This window comes from Brassica napus, chromosome A7 (assembly GCF_020379485.1).
Source record: "Brassica napus cultivar Da-Ae chromosome A7, Da-Ae, whole genome shotgun sequence".
In the NCBI taxonomy this organism is placed as follows: Eukaryota; Viridiplantae; Streptophyta; class Magnoliopsida; order Brassicales; family Brassicaceae; genus Brassica; species Brassica napus.
The window spans coordinates 27415376-27436539 of NC_063440.1; the positions used below are offsets into that span (position 1 = coordinate 27415376).

The 21164-nt window shown below is 34.6% G+C and overlaps 5 protein-coding genes across 7 annotated transcripts; 3 read left to right on the top strand and 2 right to left on the bottom strand.

The window, feature by feature from the left end:
* The first annotated feature begins 81 nt into the window (after positions 1 to 81).
* On the top strand, positions 82 to 3506 carry LOC106423812 (putative pumilio homolog 7, chloroplastic). Of its 2 annotated transcripts, none has more exons than XM_022689279.2 (6): positions 82 to 843; positions 932 to 2071; positions 2160 to 2322; positions 2437 to 2600; positions 2787 to 3042; positions 3123 to 3506. In XM_022689279.2, exons 2-6 carry the CDS (start codon positions 945 to 947, stop codon positions 3225 to 3227), a joined length of 1815 nt encoding a protein of 604 aa, XP_022545000.1. In that variant the 5' UTR covers positions 82 to 843; positions 932 to 944; the 3' UTR covers positions 3228 to 3506. The 2 variants fall into 2 exon arrangements, with proteins under 2 accessions (XP_022545000.1, XP_013720027.1); XM_013864573.3 differs by having other exon boundaries at positions 82 to 835.
* Positions 3507 to 10184: 6678 nt separating this feature from the next.
* LOC106354711 lies at positions 10185 to 11212 on the top strand. The gene is made up of 2 exons (XM_013794716.2): positions 10185 to 10505; positions 10619 to 11212. Exons 1-2 carry the CDS (start codon positions 10287 to 10289, stop codon positions 11057 to 11059), a joined length of 660 nt encoding a protein of 219 aa, XP_013650170.2. The 5' UTR covers positions 10185 to 10286; the 3' UTR covers positions 11060 to 11212.
* An 860-nt stretch (positions 11213 to 12072) lies between these two features.
* Positions 12073 to 17600, bottom strand: LOC106354710 (synaptonemal complex protein 1-like). Of its 2 annotated transcripts, none has more exons than XM_013794714.3 (18): positions 17239 to 17600; positions 17108 to 17157; positions 16588 to 16795; positions 16372 to 16497; positions 16107 to 16205; positions 14994 to 15670; positions 14657 to 14905; positions 14447 to 14575; positions 14249 to 14317; positions 14058 to 14168; positions 13758 to 13865; positions 13569 to 13679; positions 13404 to 13490; positions 13209 to 13304; positions 13003 to 13110; positions 12844 to 12927; positions 12681 to 12746; positions 12073 to 12433 (listed from the first exon to the last, which is right to left on the bottom strand). In XM_013794714.3, the coding sequence occupies exons 1-18, from the start codon at positions 17375 to 17377 to the stop codon at positions 12329 to 12331; spliced, it is 2622 nt and encodes an 873-aa protein (XP_013650168.2). In that variant the 5' UTR covers positions 17378 to 17600; the 3' UTR covers positions 12073 to 12328. The 2 variants fall into 2 exon arrangements, with proteins under 2 accessions (XP_013650168.2, XP_048592332.1); XM_048736375.1 differs by having other exon boundaries at positions 17028 to 17157.
* Positions 17601 to 17795: 195 nt separating this feature from the next.
* On the bottom strand, positions 17796 to 18511 carry LOC106357385 (multifunctional methyltransferase subunit TRM112 homolog B). The gene has a single exon (XM_013797061.3). It carries the CDS (start codon positions 18255 to 18257, stop codon positions 17892 to 17894), a length of 366 nt encoding a protein of 121 aa, XP_013652515.2. The 5' UTR covers positions 18258 to 18511; the 3' UTR covers positions 17796 to 17891.
* A 461-nt stretch (positions 18512 to 18972) lies between these two features.
* LOC106357384 (probable protein phosphatase 2C 17) lies at positions 18973 to 20745 on the top strand. Its single transcript, XM_048736376.1, has 4 exons — positions 18973 to 19400; positions 19567 to 19800; positions 19872 to 20157; positions 20249 to 20745. Exons 1-4 carry the CDS (start codon positions 19365 to 19367, stop codon positions 20539 to 20541), a joined length of 849 nt encoding a protein of 282 aa, XP_048592333.1. The 5' UTR covers positions 18973 to 19364; the 3' UTR covers positions 20542 to 20745.
* Positions 20746 to 21164: the final 419 nt, after the last annotated feature.

The following is a 21164-nucleotide window of genomic DNA, read 5'->3' on the forward strand; positions in this document are numbered from 1 at the left end:
TTTTGTCAACCTATTAATCCATTTATATTACTCAGTAAAAAAAGTTTTCATTTTTGTTTTCTCCGTTTATTTCTCTCTAATACGTGTTATCGTGTAAAGTAAACAAATGATCTCATTTAAAATTTAGTTGCAAAAAAATAGGATCACAATTCACAGATTGTGGATAATAATTTAGATTAATGCCTTAAATAGAATATACTAAAAATATACCCTACGATTAAGTTTCGTAATTTCTTGAAGTGGATTTCTTTTTTTTTCTGGAAAAGAATACTTTTGTCTTGTCCAATTTAAAATAAGTACATATATTATGACTAATAAATGATATAGCAAAAACTTTAACAAAGATTTTGAAAGATTAACACATATATTATTATTTTAGTATGTAACTGGTAAAATCTACTATTCTACATCACATTTATAATTTTAGTATTTACCACATATACTTCCTTTATGTGTATAGCTCATATAAATATTTAAAAGTGGCTCAAAAATAATTTACTACTTTTGCAATTGAATTAAATAAAGTATAAAGAAATTTAAGAAAGTTTACCGGTTCAAATGATAACGATAATATTTGAAGATTTAGTCTAAATCTGAATTTGTTGATTTAGTCTTACACTACAAAATCAAAAAGAGTATAATGTCAAAAATAGTAAATCAAACAGATATCTACGAGATCTTATTTATTTATTTGAAAATTACTGTGATCCAAAGTTGTTAGAGAAAAAAACACAGCAAAAAAAAACAGAAAACGTTACTCCCTTTATTCTACCATTCTCTCTATTCACTGTGTGATATTGAGCCTCCACTTTCCTTTCAATGGCCTAAACAACAGGTTTAACTGTAAAGAAACCAAACTAGCTTATGCTCTCTATTGTCTTTTCTCCTTTGTTTATATTTATCTCTGTTTTGTCTTCTTGTTGTTTTGTAGAATCAGTATATAAATGAAGATGGGTGAGTTTCGAGAATCTTCATCTCCTCTAAGAACACCGTCTCATTCTCCTAACCAAAGTCTTCCCCGTCCAAACTACGTTCATGGAGACTTCTCTCCCAGCAACAACAGATTCTCTTTCAACTCATCGTCGGATTTTTCACTCTCGAGCTCCTTCTCTAACGGATTCTATTCCTCCGACGATAGCTCTGCCTCTCCTCCGTTTAACGGACTTATCCCTAACTACAATCACTCCTCTCCTCCGTTCACTTACCATCACCATGACAAGAGTGTTAACGGTGATGATTTTGGTCTGTGCAACGATCTCTACCGTATGAAAATCAAAGAAGATGTCGTCCAAGAAGATCCTCTCGCATCCTTTCTTGAGACGAATCACACTGGCTCATCTCTAGATCCACTCTATTTCTCACACTATGAGCCGAGGAACAACGGTGGGTTTTTCCACACGCAAAAGGAGCCATTTGACACGTGGTTCAACAACGACCAAACCGAAGACAAGAGAGACATGTTTGGTCATCAAACTCAAGATTCCATAGCCAACTCTCGTCAATTTGGATGGCCTAGCTACCCAACCAGCAACAGTCCTTACATCAACGGTCAGGAGATGTTAGGGTTAGGTATGAATCTTGGAGGAGGGTTAACAAGAGTACACTCAGCTTACTACAGAACACCAACAACAACATCATCAGACATGTTGCCATTGTTCTGCCAAGGAGCTCAGGCTTCTAAAGTCTCCGAACCATTTACCTCTGATGAGAGTTTCTTCATGGAACCTCAGAGAATCGGTGTTACTCGAGGATTGATGTCTGATCCTACAGAGATATGTCACACGAGTCTACCTAACGTGTGTGACATTCAAGGATATGTCTACTTGATGGCTAAAGACCAACACGGATGTAGATTCTTGCAGAGGATATTCGATGAAGGAACTCCTGTTGACGCCATGATAATATTCAATGAAGTGATCTCTCATGTCGTTGAGCTTATGATGGATCCTTTTGGGAATTACTTGATGCAGAAGCTTCTAGATGTTTGTACTGAGGAGCAGAGGACGCAGATCGTGCTTGTGGCTACTGCTGAGCCTGGTCAACTTATCAGGATATCTCTCAACGCATACGGGTAATTAAAAATATTATTATTACATGATGTTTTGATTTTTAAGGATAATGTTTTAAATCTTGTTTTTTTTTTTTTTTTTGTTTTGAAGTACTCGAGTTGTTCAGAGATTAGTGGAAACTATCAGAACAGGAAAGCAAGTTTCTATGGTGAAATCTGCGTTGAGACCTGGTTTTCTTGATTTGATCAAGGATTTAAATGGAAACCATGTTATTCAACGTTGCTTGCAGTGCCTTGGCACTGAAGATAACAAGGTTGGAATAAATTAACTCCACTATCTTCTTGTTAATTATTTTTTTTGTCGAATCTTGTTAATTATTTATGTTCATACCACATTAGGTTAAATGTTTTTTTTTTCGTTTGGACAGTTTATCTTTGATGCAGCGACAAAGTTCTGTACTGAGATTGCAACACATCGACATGGTTGTTGTGTGCTCCAAAAATGCATTGCTTATTCAATGAGGCAACAAAGAGAGAAGCTGATCGCTGAGATCTCTAGAAACAGTCTCCTTCTTGCTCAAGACCCCTTTGGGTAAACATGATAGTCACACACACATATGACCGGTTCTATATACAACAACCAGATAAAACATTCGCCTTAGTCTCCAAATTTTAAAGAACTATTATACCTAGTTCCGTGTCCCTATATTGTCGAAAAATTGTTTTTTACTAAGATTAACCTTCAAATATTTATAGATCAATTTTTTTTTTTTTTCAGGAACTACGCAGTGCAGTTCGTTATAGAACTGAGGATTCCATCAGCGGTAGCTATGATGTTGGCTCAGTTAAAAGGGCATTACGTTCAGCTATCCATGCAGAAGTTCAGTAGCCACATGGTGGAAAGATGTCTCATGCATTGTCCAGAGAGTCGTCCACAGATAGTGCGTGAGCTTGTCTCTGTTCCTCACTTTGATCACCTTCTTCAAGACCCTTACGCCAACTTCGTCATCCAAGCGGCTCTTGCCGCCACAAAGGTACCAATCAAGTTGATTAATTTTATTTTTGGTTTGGTTTGGTTTAAACCAACTTAAACCGGAATTAAACATTTCAACAGGGTCCACTCCATGCTTCACTAGTGGAAGTGATAAGGCCACATTCGATTCTGCGTAATAATCCATATTGCAAGAGGATTTTCTCGAGGAATCTACTGAAGAAGTGAAAGGGTATGCTGCTGAGTCTGTAATTTCAAGAGTCTGTTGTTGTTCTTACTCATCAAGCTTTGTTCGTTCTTATGAATAATAATCTCTGGATAGAGTGTGATCTTGGATCCAGAGATTAAGAGCTCTCATTGTTGTTTTCTTTGTTTCTATTGTATTGTTCTGTTGTTTCTTTTGTTGTTTTTTTGTCTTGTCTCTGCTATTTCATGTTGTAACAAACCGTGTTTCTTAACCCGGTTTAGTCTTTGAATAAATTCTCAATAAATTCTTATTTGTATCAATTTTGTAAAAGTTCACTATTCACTGTTCGGAGCCATTCATATTGGCTTAAGCTTCCATGTTAGATGGGCTTTATTAAATAAGTCCATTATGGCTTCTAAACCGTTATACTGAGCATTAGGGTTTTGGAAGCACGAAACTTGTGGGCGCCTCTATATCTATATATACACCAATGCTATTCCATCAATCATTGTAAGCGTTTTTTTTTTTCTCTATTTTCAAATGGTTCTCGAAATCTAAGATGACTAGTTCTCGTTTAGATTGCTTCACATAACAGATAGATAAGAAAACGGGTTTTTGTTTTTATTTTATATGTTAGCTTGAGGTTTGATTTGTTGGTAGAAGAAACAATGAAACATATGCCACTTCTTTCAGCAGCAAGATCCATTCTTGTTAGCTTTGTTCTCGTGGCAAATATCAATCCACCGTCATGAGAGGGATTTTATTATTTGCAGTTTATTTCACTCTCTGCAAATATCATCCTTCTCTTTGGTATATCTCTTCTTCTTCAAAACATTAATATTCATCTCCTTCAGAAAAAAGAAGGAAAATAACCAAGAAAATATTTTCTTCCAGCGATGAAATTAAGTTTATAGATTGTTGTTTGATTGGTTCTGATAGAAAACACGGGGTACTAAAATGTTTAAAACCAACCATATTGCGGTGGTTAAGTGGTTTCCTAGAGGAGGAGTTGCCATGTTGGTCTATGCTAGAAATCGACTCCCTTCTCGTGCGAAATTATTAGTTTCATTTGTGACTGCATGGATATAGATATATTGATTTCGAAATATCTAGAAGAGAGTCTATTCATGGGTTGCACATCCCTCCAGATATTAGATATGTGTCTTTAATAGATTTAGATTTAACTTTTTTTCAAAAAAATATATATTTAAAACCTTCCTAAGCATAATCGTAACATCTCTGAACTGTACAGTCACTGACTCACAAACCCGAACTTTTAGCCATGTTCATAAATTACAATAATCCTATCTTAAGAACCTTGTTAAGCCATTCTTCACAGTAAATTAAATGTTTATGATGATGGTGAGAGAATAGCATGCAAGGAGATCGATTTTGTCCACCGGACTTACATGGAAAGCTTATACTGTTGTCAGCCACTCAATAACGCATGTCCTTGTGTATACATCCACTAATTGCTTGCCGTTTACCACGTCCAATAGTATTGTTTGCTACCAAAAGAGAGATTATGAAAAATTTGAAAAGAGGATATTTGAAACACATCAACTAATTGCTTCTCTGTTTGCTTTCAACGCTTATATGGGCTTTGTTTATGTCTAGATATGATTAATCCATTCCAGCCTAAGTTGGATGTCTGTACCTTGCCCAGTCATAATTTAATTCTCATTAACTCAATTGCCTTCTCAACACTTTCATTGGCTTTCCAGTCTTTAAAAATCAGTTGTGGAAAACAAAATAAAAAGGCATTACAGAAAAACTGCCAATTAACAAATGTTATGGTTACCTAGAAACTCTATAACCTCAATTATAGAGTTTTTTACTCTCCAAAAATGAACTTCAAAATTTCAAATAGAATTTTAAGGAGCGAAACTTCAATTATGAAGTTTCACTACTCAAAACTCCAAATTTGAAATTTCATCGTTTTTATTTATATTTTGGTCATTATAATTAATTACACATCATATTTCTAATTCTTAAGTATTTTATCATTTCTCGTTTTAATCTTATAATTAATTATACATCATATTTATAATTCTTAAGTATTTTCTCATTTATCATTTTAATCTTTAAAACGAGAAATATTTTTGTAAATCATAAATATTTCAAATTTATTTTTATAAATTCAAATTTTACACATAAAAATTTATAGTATTCAATCAATTACAAAATATCATTAAAACTATAAAATTTATAGTTTTCAACCAATTACAAATAGACTACTAAAATATGATTGGGTACACATTTTTTATTAAAGTAAAAGTTACCTAGAAAAATGAAAACATCGTATATATTAAAACATCAAAATTATGTAAAACATCCTATTTTTAGGAACATATGGAGTATTAAAATAAGATTTAGAATATTTGAAAACTAAAATAAGACAACAAGAATATTGCAAAAAAAAAATTAATAAAAAAACTTTTTAACAAGATACACAAAGACATAATTATTGCACAAAATTTAAATATTACAATAACACTAATAGTTTAATAAATTTGCTTCAGAGCCTCTAAAAATTGTCTAGACAAACTTTGTGTAACCGAAGATGGAGCATTACGGAAATAATGTTATGGAATGATGTGATATTTTACTTGTACTTTAATATTTAATTATGTATTTCTATTTATAATTTTATATTTAGTGTAAAAAATTATTGATTGATATTACCGTAGTACTTTTATATATGTGCTAGTTATTTATAAAAATTCTATGGATTTATATTAATTATGACAAATATAAATATCATAGTGTAAATTACAAATAGTTTGAAGTTAAATTTGAAGTTTTGCTTTTGGAGAATAATATTTTGAAATTTCAAATATAAAATCTTGCAAAAGTTTTTTTTGGAAATATACTCTGAGGGGATAAAATTTAGACGAATCCGTTGAAATAGGTTTAGCCCATTTTAAGTCTCTTAACTCTCCCCTATCCCAACGAAAAATCTCCCCAATCCCTATCATTCACATTAATAATAAACCATGCACGATCAGGCGTGTATCCCAAAAGAAAGAAAAAAAGCACTAATCCAATTAAATTCCTCGAACTAAAACAATGTAAAATGTAAAATCAAATTTACAAAGAGGAAAGGGTATCGGAGTATGTTTGCGTTATTATATACTAGTACTCCTTATATACCTAATTTTCAATTCGTTTAAATCAAGACACATAATTTTTTGTCTGATAACTTTTCTGTAGCCCTATTATATAGTGTGCCTGCCTTTTATAAATATAATCCAATAACGAGGATGATTACAAATAGTCTATATGATTATATATAGCATATCTACGTTCTTCTGGAACTCAAATATATTTCCATTTGCATTTATAATTTATTTGACATAATTTATGGGTGATGCATTTATTTCAAATTATCAACACATCTTCTCAAACCTAATTCTTGGGCAAATCAACCGTAATCAATAAGAACATATACCCTATTTAATGTTCATCGTCACATGCAATTTGTTTTCAAACAAATTAATTGTTTACTCGTATTAACTTTACATTAGATGTTTTTATTATATGGTGTTGACTATATCATACATTAATGTTCAACATAAACCGAACGTATAACAGGATATAACATCATCGTTAGAGTCCAGACGACTTAAAGTAGAACAAAAGGGTCAAAACTCAAAAGCCGCACGTAGAAGTCTTTGATCTATGCGGACGTAAAAAAATATTGTGACATTTTGCATGGAACCATCCGCATACACAAAACCCTGGGCGTTATGACAGCATGCCATAACTGATTCTTGTAATTTGTAAAACCCTATTTCTTATAAAAGTGTTTAGATTTATATGTTTAGGACGTTTAGGTTAGTAATCAAAATTTTTTAAAAATGTTTAGGACGTTTAGGTTATTATTTATTTGTTTTATTTTTAATATTTTACATTTCACACCCAAAAAATATTTTTGTTGTTGTTAAGTTTACATGGAAAAATATAAAAATTGGAATATGCATTATATTTTATTTTAATATATGTAAAAAAAATGAACGATTCTTACGAATAGAAAAGAAAAATACATATTTTTTTTTGGTAATTTACATATGAAAATTCTGTTAATTTTGTTACCATATGAAAATTTTGTTAAACGAACTAGTATGTTTTTCAGTAAGCTGACGCATTCGTAATTCATATGGTTTGATAGATCATAGATGTATGATAAAATTTATGTTAAATTGACAAGTAGATATATACTTCAATGCATATACTTGAATTCCGCATTTATAATCGGTTCACAATTATTTAATGGAAACGGGTAGACAAGTACTGACTATTTAATTCTTCCACCAGGAAATAGCAACTAATTTATGTCAGAAAATAATTATATTAACTGAGAGACTTAGAATTATGATTCCATCTAACCGTGTAGGTTTATTAGGTTATCCATAATTCGTTGTAGCTTTCATACAATTTTCATAAAAAGTATATTTTAATTTATGAAATAAAGTTTATAGTACGAATTAAATTGAAGAGAAGAGACATGGATCTTAATTCATTGTAGTTGCATGCATGGAGGATCGGATGTTGGAAGCTTTAAAAGCTGGTTCTCCCATACTTTGAAAATTTATTGTACGTTATTTTTACTGTAATATTTTCTATATTAATGTAAAATTTATATTTTATATATTTCACGATTTGTTTTTATGCATGAGTTTAAACTTTAAAGGTTTTAGACATGAAACACTACTTTTCTCTATATATTTCATTCCAAAATAGAATTACTGTAATATAGGAAAAAAATAGTGTTACATTGTAGATGTCCATAGACCGGTCTCTTCAATTCTATTTATATTTGTGTATTGATCTATTGGTCTATTACTAGTTAAAGTATCATCAAAATTATATAACAGATGCAAAAAAAATGAATGACAATTATTATTTTACTCGAGTTTAGTATTTTTTACCAATGGTATTTTATTAAATTTTTTATTTTGCAATATATATATAGATACTACTATATCAAAAATTCTATTAATAATTATTCCTTTCAATTCATCTATTCATTTTTCTAGTTATACAACAACCTATATCGAATGAAAAGAATTAAGCATTCAAAAAGATTTTATTCCAAAGAAAATACAATCCAGTTGCACCCATGATGTCTTCTAAAAACACACTCAGTGTAATTTAGTTCACAACGTTAAAGACAATCAATATATGAAACCCTAAAAGAAAATATGGCTTATGCGTTCCGGTTCATAGTTTGACATGCACGATCACCGTTACCCTAAAAGGAACTTATGGCTTACGGGTTACATGATCATGTAAAAAAAACTAAACAAAATATACATGTATATCTCGATATTTTTCCTATGAGTGAGATTTGAGTTATAAGTAGATCGAGCTATAGACATCGTGTGCAACACTGCAACTTATCGTTTAGGTATAATTCGACATTATTCATATTCTGAGTAGCCATTCGAAAACACCATTTTAGACATCCTTCTTTGGGTTTAACAGTTTTTTTTTTCAATATCCCGCAGTTATCAACTTCATTAGCGGTAAAGTGATTCACAAAGGTACTTCGGTTGACAAATGTGACTTAGTTAGGTGCTTTTTGTTTGTTTATTGAGGGTGTAATTAGTGCTACTGATCGGGTACTACTAAGAGAGGAATTTTAGTTACCTTGTAGAAAATAGTAAGCTATGTTTATATTCTATGCAAAACATACACAGAAATATCTACACTACGTTTGCAACTTAACACACCAAAAATGTATCGTTTCAAATTAAGAATAAAAATATAGGAGTTGGGAATTTATGAGGAAACTTCTGTACTACAAAGAAAGAAAAAAAGAAATTATGAGGAAACTAGCCAAAACAGCCGAAATATAAACGAGGAAGCCAAGCTCATGACTTGACATGTAATAGGAGGCCGTTGAAAGCTTTAGTTATTGAAATTGTTTTTGTTTTCTTTTGGGGTCAACTTGGTGTATTAGTTCAAAGACTTAACATGTCTATAAGTGCAAGCATGCCGCATGAGGTAAATAACAAACTTCATAAGGTAAAGAAGTGTATAAATATTAAAACATTTATTATGTTAGTTATAATTTATAAATACACTATTTAATCATATTAAACAATTTCCCATGACACGGAGCGCATGATTATATAATCCGGAGACATCCAAAGACTAGAAAATATCCAGTAAATTCCATTTCATAAATCTGACTTGGGATATGAACATAGGAGGCTATTTTAAATTGTTTGTAATAAAAATAGAACTATAATAAAGTTGTGTGAGGGAGGTTGGTTAGTAATGTGTATATTTTGTGTTATATATCCAAAAATGGGAGTTGGAGTTAATGTGAGTATTAAAGTTGCATCGGCATTCATCAATTCATCAACCTCCCCTTCTCCCATCTTTAATTGTCTTTATTGTCTCTCCATTTATTGACCTCTCCATTTTTCCAAACTCTTCTTCCTTCATATACACCATTCTTATCACCATGCATACATTCATGATACAAATATACATCCATATGACTTCACCAACAATCTGTTTCATCCTTTTTAGATTTTAACAATATATCAAAGAACATGAAGTAATTAAAGATGATTTGTGATGACAATAAGATGATAATGGTGGTGGTGGTAGAGGAGAAAGGGAAAATCAGAAAGAGAAATCGGTTAGCACTTCACATCTAAGCATTTAAATGAGACTGGTTGGAGTTATTGAAGACACCCAACTTGGAACTCACACATCATACTTCACATTACTTCCCTCTTTTTTTTTATTCCTCCAAAAATCCAAATTAAGATGCAGCAGTCGGCAGATCACGTTTATTGCCTAGTAAATCTTTGAAAATTCTAAATATTTATATTTTTTTTTTATATTCAAGAGTATCTAATTTATCAACCATTAATAAATTCTTATATTGGTATCTAATTCAATTACTCCATATGAACCGGTGGAGACAATAACTCCCCTGAAGATTTTCCTACATGTATATAAATAGAGACGACCTTTACATACTTTTCAAGTCTATCTGCTCATTTCCTCATAAGATCAGAGAGAGTTTAAACTTCCCTTGTAAGCATAAATTACTCAGTGGAAATAAAGACTGAGGCTAAATGGTTTCTCGACAAGAAGGAACCCTTTTCTCCAGAAAGAGGGATTTTACAACCTATGGAGAAGAGTTTCACAATTCATTCAAGAAGATCAAACAAGACGATCAATCACTGGGAAAACTTCAGAGCACCATGTTCAGTGAACGATCAAACTCAGAGATGATGAGATCAGTTACCTTTGATTTTGAACTTCAACTCCACACTCTAACCACAGAAACTAAGGTATATATATTCATATATGTGTTCAGTTTTTTTTTTTTTTTTGTAATTGTCAATATATATGTTATATGCACATAAACATGCATCTAAAACATGATTTTTTTTTATGTTTTCAGGGCTATTCCAAAACATCTGAGGATCAAAGGACATACCCCAAAGATTCACTGCTTGTTGAGCGACCAAAGATGAGCCTAGACCTTGAGCTGAACCTCTCACCTTCTTATTCACCAACAAATACCACAACGAAAATAGAGGAATCCTCAAATCACAAGGAAACCGTGTCATCGTCGAAGGGTAAGAATTTGACAAGCCCTAGTAAGAAGACCACGACTGGGACAGGACCAAACCGATCGTTGTCATGGCTTGCGTTTGAAGGTGGTGATGATGATGATCACAAGGAGCAAGAGATGGTAACAAAAGTGTGCATGAAATGCCACATGCTGGTTATGTTGTGCACATCAACTCCTGTTTGTCCCAACTGCAAGTTCATGCACCCACATGATCACAGCTCTACTAAACTGTTTAAACCATCAAATTTGCTTAGGCTTCTGTGTTAGTCTCTTCAGGGTTACTGGATCTATGAAATTTGTACGGAATAATATGAACGATCAAGAGACTAGATAAAGGAGAAAGTTATGTATATACACACTCCCAAGTACCAAAAGTTTTATTTTATGCTTTCTACGAAGAATATTCCATATCTTAGTTCATGGTTTAGATCTCTCAACCTATTAGTATTTGCATTGAATTGTACTTGAGATAACACGTACACGGAATGATATGCCAGAGTTTGTCAAGGTAACTTCTGAGTGTTGTCACTATCGATAATATCACGGAAGGATTAAAAAAAAAGATTATTTAAAAAGCTGTTATAAGTCAAGATCATGGTTCAGTAGCAGCAGGCCACGATGCCTTTTTGTAAAACTATTGACAAGTCTTGAAATCAAATATATGGATTATAAATAGAAGATGATAAGATGTATTTACTTAAAAGCTTAAACATATCGTATAACTAATATGATCAGAGAGAGAGAGATTCAGGTAAGGGAATATTTTACCACAAGAACTAGTGATAAACTGGAGAAGAAGAAGCCATATATTGTTAACAGGTTGGGGGGAGGGGGAACAATACCAAGATGCAACCTGACGTATAAACACCAGACGAAGATTAGTGGTGTGATGTAATAAGGTTTTGAAAATGTAGCTACGTTGAAAAACATAATCTGTCATTATAGTATTGGCGGTAAATAATTGTGGCTTGGTTATTGGGAAATCATTTTGCTTAATTCTTCTCCTAGCTTAAAAATGTTTAACATTTACAAACTCATACCATAAACTCCTCTGACGAAATTCCAGATTAATGATCAAAACAACCATAGTTTGTGAATTGTGAATCATAACGCATGACTGTTGCCGCTTAGAAGATAAAACTAGTGCAGATCTTCAAACAAGAATTCCCTCCAAAGGAAACATAAAGAGATTGCTTGATAAGATTTCGATTGCTTTTTATAGCGTGAACTGCTCAAATTCAACAAAAAGTTAGCTGCGTTTGTTTTTGGGAACGTAGAAGAGTAACTATCAAAGATACGGTTTTGTATTTCGGAAACTAGTGACAAGTTCTTCAACATTCACAACCTTGCACACACCCAATTTAACAAATGAGAAAGTTTGATGCAATAGGTAAAAGTAAAACACACGTTTGTCTGTACAAAGGGTGTGAGGAGCAGCATTTATTTAACTTCGTCATAGTGTAGCAAAGAAGAGTTTAAGAGTAGTATGAGGGGACACGATTTTAATGGTCCGAGCTTTGTTGCGTAGATTCAAACTCAGTCAAATGCATATGGATCATCAGCGTAAGGGTTGAGAGAGCCTTCTGAAAACAGATCTCCAATGTTTGCAGACCGTGGTGGATGGCTGCTTATGGCTGCCACCTGCACATGTCCAAGACATTCACTGCGTTAAATTGTTTCACTGTACAAACCTAGCCTTAACAATTACCACTCATATTAATGTTCTCTTCTTCAACTCTTGAAATATATGTTCTAGTACTGAAAGGGCAGTCAATAGAAAGCAAGAGACTAGTTTACTTGAGTGATAGTTAACCAACCCTGCTTCAGCACTAGTTTATTTTGGGTGGTATTTATACATTTCCAAATATTTAGCGGATCTATCTTTTACCTTAGCGATACTTCTTGGGGTGGTCTTAGCTCTTGGTGTAAACCGGGTCGTTCGCCTCTGTGGCTCCTGTAGCCATAACAAAAGGTGAATCTCAACTCAAAGAAGATGGCTGTTGAAATATATCTGAATATCTGAGGGTAACTGGCTGCGCAGAATAGGTTACCTCAAACATGACTGTGCCTTTTGTTTTCCTTCGCTTAGTGGTCCTCCCATCCTTCGCTTCAGCTTCATGTTCACGACGAGTAACCTGCCAAGTTGAACCCAGAGAAAAACAGATGATGAGGTTGGAGCTGATGTCAAATGTAGTTATCAATGTTTTTACCTTGCTATGTTGCTTTTGGCTGCTCATTATTATTCTTGTATTTGTATTTTCAACTTTCTTTAGCATCTTTGTCCCAGGTGTTTCTGCTTCCTTTACAAAAGGAGAATCCTGCATTTCATCCATGAGAGAGGATTGTATACATTATACGTGCAGACTTTGACAAAAGCAGAAACAAGGTACAAAAAATATGGTGTTTTATTTCCTACCTGTTCATCTTCATCAAGCATCACTGTTGTATGCTGGCTTTTTCTGCTAATAGGAGGACGAGAGCCTCTCACTTTGACAGATGAGACTGAGTATTCCTGCAAGATGATAATTAAGTACTCGAAATTAGTAAATGTTTGTGTTTTTTTCAAAGGTAAAGTATTATTTCAGTGGATCAAAATGATTTGTGGTCTAACCTTCCTAGAGCTCACTTCTTGCTCTTCTGGAGCTTTGTCACTCATCACCCTCCACTGCATCTGCAACAAAGCTCTTTGCCTCTCTTCCTGCAACGATAATTCATCTACGTCAGTACGTTTTAACCTTAAAAGGTGCATCCTATAATGAATCTGATAAACACTAACTTTTGATCTCTGAAGATCTAACTCGTCTTGCAGCTTCTTGCAATCATCTTCGTACTGACACTTAAATGCTTTCAGTTGAGCATCATGCTCGTTCCTGATTGTTGTTATCCTCTGCATGATAGCATTAAATCACTTAAATACCAGAGTCTCCATATTCCTACGAAACTATCAAATTGTGTCAGTTGGTACCTCTTTCAATTCAGTTTCGGCCTGAATCTGAGCTTGTCTCAGTTCCTCATCGTGCTTGGCTTTGAGGTTGAACTCCTTATTTCCATGTTCCTCGCGAATAGTGAATATCTGCAGAACATGAAGGTTTATCAGATTGTCTGCTATTTGAAAACCTGCTCAGTATCAAATTTACAAACAGAGAGGCAAGAGAAAAGGGACTTTGGTTCTTATATGTGCATCTTCTGCTACTAAACACATGTATATTCTTATTTATGCTTGCTGATGTTCAGAAATATCAGGTTTAAGTGAAGATTACTATACCAGAGAAGCATGATCCTCTTGAATGGTCAGCAATTGGTGCTTTGATTCGGCTTTACAGTCAGAAATTTCTTTATCATATTTAGTGGATAGCTCTCTGATAACCTTCTCAACCTGAATCAGAACCAAAAGCACCTCAAAACCATGATCAATAATTGCTCTGTCGATTGCAATAAAAGATTGTCAGCATATACCTTTTCCTTTTCAGCTTTAATAATCTCATGTTTCTCCTCATCATATTTCCTCCGGATTTCATTAATCGCCTAAACGGCATCAGAGTAGCTTATACGTCAATTGTTTGGGTGTAATATATTTGGATTCAATTAAGGGCTCTAAGTAAATCCTCTGCATACGATTCAAGCATATATATAGAGAAAGTGATCCAGATATACCTGGTCATTCCTCTGAGATAACTCCTTCAAGTGCCTAGATAATTCCATCTGTTTATTTTCCAGCATAAGATCATATTGCTTCTTCGCCTCTAGAAGCTTAGTTTCAGCAGCTGCCAGTAGCTCCTTGTCCTGCAATGGAGCTCATATTCGATGAGTACTAAAAGGTGGATAATACTCATAAAGTGTTAACCAATAGACATCTTCGCAAACCTCTGTTGTTTTCTGGTCCAGCTTCTTCTCATTTTCCTTGCATTGATTGATAAGAAGCTCTTTCTCTTCAATAACGCTTTGGAGCTGGTTCACCTCTTTCAAGAATGATTCCACACGCAGCTGATTGCTCTCGCTCTCCTTCTGCAAAATCTCAATTTCTTCAGCCTTTCTCTGTGCATCAGCCTGCAGCTTCTCATAGTTCTCTTTGCTTTCAGTCTCTGATGTCGAAAGCTTTAACAACAATTCTTGCTGCGAGATACATGAAAAGATTTAAGCATTTAGACTATGCGTTGATAATTTGATAGAGACTGCACAAAGAGATGGAAGATATATCTACCGTCTTATTCTCTGAGGCCCTCAGATTTTCAGACAATGCTACTAATTCCTCTTTCAGCTCCGATAATACTGCTTCTGTCTCAGAATTTGTTGAAACCAGACATTTTGCTTCAGACTCTAGTTTTTCAATTGCCTGCTTTGCGGAGCAGCGTTCCTCGCCAAGTTGAGAGACCAGTGACTCTTTAGCTTTCTTCAGTTCCTCTTTTTGTGCATACAACTCGTTGGCTGATGACTGCAGAGCTTCTTTTTGGACGGTTACAGTCGAGAACTCTCCTTGGAGTTGATTATATAATCTTTGAGCACGATCAGAAGCAATATCTCTATCCTTCTGGAGCAACATAAGGTGAGTGCCATATAAACCATTTAGCTTATCAAAGTTCTCCACGAAGGCCAAGTTCTTCTTGTTCAATTCAGCCAATTCGGTTGCCAAAGAGTGTACAAATCCCTCGAGCTTCTTGACCTCCTGGTCTGAGTTGATCAGTTTCTCAGATAGATTATCAGCACTAAGCTGAATATCCATCTTGTCTCGTTCTAGCTTCTCCTTGACTCCAACAAGGTATTTGGCCTCATCTTCCTTTGATGTTAACGCAACAAGCACCTTCTCAAGTTGGAGGTTTAAATTCTCAATGTCGAGTTTCGCTTCAGCTATAGCTGCTTCAGAGTTCACTATCGTAGCATCTGCCACAAAGAAGAAAGACAAGAATCTTTAATTCAAATACCAATACTATCATGTAGCTGTGGCACGTCCAAAAAAAGAAGAGAATTCTAGCTTCCTGTATGTAGTGTATATCTTTCTTGCAACATTAAATACAATTCTTATCCCGTAATCTAGAAAAAATCTTGTGATCAAGTTAATATACAAGTATACAACACGCTCAGAGAGGTGTAGTCAAGATCCAATACATACCGAGACTTTTCATCACAGAAGTGTGCGTTCCTTTAAATAAGAACTCGCTATCCTATTTCCATTTAAATAGTGAACACACTTCAGGCATTGAGTTTTTTCGACCTACTTGGAGTGTGCGTACATGTTTAAGTTATCAAACCAGATTAAACATGTGATATAATGCATGTGACATTGTGGTTTGTGAAGCTAAAAGAATATGAAATTCACCTTTCTCCTTTAAGAGATTGGCGGTTCTACACTGTTCATTCAGATAAGAGTTCTCTGTCTGCTCTTTCTCAAGTTTGAGCTCCTCTAGTTCCTTCTCCCCTGCATGTTTAACTTCAGTGTTACTACTATGTATAAAAATCTTCAACAAAAGAACCATAGAGAAATTTTGGTAAACCATGTTATAGCAACTCAATCATTTGCGAACTAAAAGGTTTTCCCGTGAAACAAATCAACAACACATGTTTAAAACAAACCAACAACTTACGGCTTTTGATGTTTTCTTCAGCAGCGCCCAATCTTGAAGACAGGTCTTCCATTTGCTGCTTTAAAGAGTCAATTACTTCCGCACTAGTAGAGAACTTGGACTCAAAAAGCTCTTTATCCTTCTCAGCTGTTGAAACAATTTGGAAAAACAGATAAAGCAACAAACCATAAGTACTTTCAAGAGTTCAACTCGCAATGTGCATCTATCATTTATTACCTTCTTGAACCTGGGAAGCCAAGTGTTGCAGAGTCTCAGTAAGCTGATCACAGAGAGTCTTCGTCGAAGAAAACTTGGACTCCATCCCTCTCCAAAGCTTTTCATCCTCCTTTTGCATTACCCTGAGCTTAGCATTCTCGTTGAAAGCGTTCTGCAGCTTCTCCTCTAAAGCAAGTATATGATCCATCGACTTTCTCAGCTTAGAGTTCTGGATTCAAAGAAAAATAGTATCTATCAAAGTCAAATCAAATACATTTCTCGCAATATATCATATCAAATTCCGTTCAGATGCATTTCTGGAGAAATATAGAAATTATTCGAATCTATCAATCCCTATGCAAGATGTTCTCTCGGATAAGAGAGATCTACGTCTTCCTGCTCACATCGGCTCAAAACTACGAACTAGAAACGCACAATCGTATCAACACCACCATACATACCTCTTAATCACATCGATCAAACTCTAAAGTTTGTAAAAGACGCAGAACGTAAGAAGAAAACAGGATAGCATTCGAAATACCGCCAATTCGAGATCGGATTTCATCGATGCCTGCTCCTTCACCAGTTTCTCTGCAAAAACAGAAACGGAGACATCGCGAATCGTCAAAACGAGAGAAACTATCGGAACGAAATCGTCGAATCGAGCCGAACCTGCCGTAGACTTGAGATTCGAGAAGTTTCCGGAAGAGACGGAATCGTGAGGTTGTTGACGCGAGGAGAAGGCGAGGTTCCTCCCCGCCGATCGCATCTGATCCAAGCTCTTCATCGCCGGAAACCCTAGCTTCTGCATTTCGAAATCGCTTTTCTCCCGCCCTTTCTCCTCTCTCTTTCTCGTGTGAGATTGAGATGTAACAGAAAATAAAGTAACGTCACGTCCGGTATTTATACCCCATACGCGGATTTGCTGACGTCAGCATACCGGTTTAATAAGGAATTAAATAAAACCACAGAGGCCCCCATACCGAGACAACCGGTCGAATAACCACTCAATTAGGCTCTCGTCTATGAATTTTTCATTCTTCATTATCCAAATGTGACTTCTTCCGGTGGCTTGTTTCTTGAACCAAACCACCATGCGTTTACTCTTCCTTCTTTGAATGCTCAGAGTCTGAGTCTGTTGTGCATTGTACCGGTTACCGGAGAAAGCAAACCGGTATGAAGATAGTGCTTTAGCTATAAGATTCAGTAAGTTACTTTGGCTAGGAATGTATGAAGATGGTGCTTAAAGTAGAATGACAAGAAGATATAGATTTTCAAGAGCATTTATCCATTAACACAATGCAATAATAGTTTAATTCTACTTTTCAAACTTCGTCCTCGTGGAGAAGCATGTTTGGGACTCTTTTCTCGACTGGAAACTTTCTACCACTTTCTTGGCATACGAGGGATCCTTCCTCGAGATTAAGCTCGAGCAACGCGTGGTGAAACTTCCTGAGGAACGGTTCGTCGGATTCTAGCGCCGGTGCGTGATCAGGAAGCTCGGTGTACCCCATGGAACGTGCACCGTCCACAAGAGCCTTCCACTCGATCTTGGCCAACATGTGTCTGAGAAAGTCAGGGTTGAAATCGACCTCCTTCTTGATCACCTTCTCGGCTTCGATCCGGAGAGGGAACTTGTTGATCACTCCCTTGATGTTGCAAGTCAACATGTTGTGCACTATCAACCTCATGTTTTTTCGTCTCTCGCTTTCTCTCTCTCTGCGGCGATGTTCGTGGTGGTCGATGACTGACGAAAAGGTCTGGTTTAGCTAGAATCTAGTTGTGTAAATGGGCTTTATCCATTTAAGGCCCATATCTAGAAATGAAAATGTTAATAAAGGTTGTAAGTCCATTAGTACCATAGGTCCATAACTTAGTATCAATTGTATAATCAGAAATGTTCTATTGTGTAACTTATATATGATCTCAAAAAATATTGTATAAAAATAGTTTTCCCGGAAAGGTAAAGAATATATGTGATATATAAGAAACAAATCTGCTAGAAATAAACCACAAAAGAGTAAGAACATCTTTGGGTTCACTCCCCTATGTTTTCGAGTTGGGGCTAGTGTATGTATCTTGACTGATTATCTTCAATATTCAAATGTAACTTCAGAAGGGGGAAAAAAAAAGCAAGAACATCTAGTCAATTTAAGATTTTTATTATTTTGTGGTGTACTTAAAAATAAAAAAATAATATAAAGTTATATACAAATTGACATCTATCATTGTTTTAAAGAACAGAAATAACATTTTAAGTTCACTTTTTTCTACTCTTTCTTTTAGTCTTAGTCATTTCATGTTGAGAGCTTGAAATTTCTTCTGTGCTCTAAAAATAGTAAACAACTAATCCATAGAGATATATATATGTTGTAGATACCATTTGTTTATCTAGATTACATGTAAGTCTCATTATAAGTTGTCATAATTTGACACACAACACACACATAAGCTTAATTTGTCAAATTGTAATTATTGCATAGTTATCAATACAGAAAATAAATGGAAATAAAATCAAAAGAAAAAGAATAGACTATATACTTCCTTTTGTGGAAATATTTATATATTTTTCCAAAAATAAAAAAAACCATGCAAAAAGAGTTATAAAATAAACATATCATATGAGTTTAATTTACAGAATAACCAGATTGAGTTATTTTAAGTGGATATAAAGAAAACGACATTATCGAAGTAGAGCGAAGGCTTCTTCATCTTTTCAGGTTGCAAATTAAAGAGAGTTTGGTTACACTCATTTCTTTCCTCGATCTTGCTTTATCTTCCTCCTCTTTAGGTTCCTGATGAAAAGGATCTGCTGCTCTCGTTCTGATACACAAGTAAACAAGCAAAGTCCTCTTTTCTGTTTTTTTATCTACTAGTAATTAATCGTTACCTTGAAGTGTTATTTTTCGAAATTTTATATTTGCTTATACGAATCTTTTTGTACGGGCAAACTGGTGGAACATGATTATGTTCTGTCTGATTACGTCATCTTAATGCTAGATTGTACTAGGACAAAAATCTCGTTCTGGTAAAGGAAAACCCGATGGAGAAATCAAGTTTGGATATAGTTTAATGAAGGGGAAAGCTAAGCATCCAATGGAGGATTATCATGTTGCTAAGCTCATCAACGTCGAAGGCAATGAACTGGGTTTATTTGCAATCTTTGATGGTCATAAAGGTGATCAAGTAGCTGCATATTTGCAGAAACATCTCTTCTCCAACATCCTTAAAGATGTAAGTTCACAAAAGATTGTTGTTTACTTTTGTGATATCATTATTAGTTACATTGTGTTAACGTTTTCTAGGGAGAGTTCTTGGTTGATCCTCGAAGAACGATTGCAAAAGCTTATGAGAATACAGACAAAGCGATTTTGTCTGATACTAGTTCGGATTTATGGAGTGGTGGTTCAACCGCAGTGACTGCTATTTTGATAAATGGAAAAGTTCTGTGGATAGCTAATGTGGGTGACTCAAGAGCCATTGTGTCTCGTAGAGGTAAAGCAACGCAGATAAGTGTTGATCATGATCCTAATACTGATGCTGAAAGGAGTATGATCGAGAGTAAAGGTGGATTTGTAACCAACAGGCCAGGTTAATCTTTAATTTTTATATTTTGATTACTATATTATAGCTATTATTAAATAATAGTGATGATAATTCTCATGTTTGTGAGTTTGAGCAGGTGATGTTGCTCGAGTGAATGGTATATTAGCTGTGTCTCGTACCTTTGGTGATAAGGACCTCAAAGCGTTTATGAATAGAGAGCCTGACATTAAGGATGTCAAAATCGATAGTCACACAGAGATTCTTATTCTGGCTAGTGACGGTATTTCAAAGGTGATGTCAAACCAAGAAGCAGTTGACATAGCTTTGAACTTTAAAGATCCAAAGAAAGCGGCTAAACAACTAGTTGTTGAAGCATTGAAAAGAAACAGTAAAGATGACATATCTTGCATTGTTGTCCGGTTTAAATAGATGATAGATTCAGCTTATGTGATCCTTGTTTGGGTCCGGCTCAGTTTGTTCTGATTCTTGGTATGTTTGCAGTCTCAAAATGTTAGGAGTTTAGTTTGACAAACCAGATGACATCTTATCATATAAAAAAACAAAATAGAAATTTGATTAATAATTTAGTCTTGAAGATATTTTCTTGGAATAATGAATAACTGATCTATTTGATACTCTATTTTTCTTTGATACATTTTTTATACATTTCCTTCCATATGGTATAAATAGTGTTTTGAAATCCGACCGGATCCGTGGTCGAACCGGTAAATCTGGTGACCCAATATATAATCCGGTTTGAGTTTTTGGCAAAATCCACTATTTAAAAATTTGGTAAAATCCAAAAAAAAAAACCGTTTAAACCCGGAATCCGGCTTCCTGTCGAACCAATACCATATAATATAACTGAAAAAAAATCAATCATTCCATATGCATTCGACATCAGTAGGCTTACAATTTTACAAGGCTTTTATAAAAGGCCTAAATATAGGCCCATGAGGCTTTCAGAAAAGAAGTATGTTTTATAACCTACTACGTAAACTAGGGTTTTCGAAGCAAGAAGCTAGAGACCGCCTCTATATAATACCAAATGC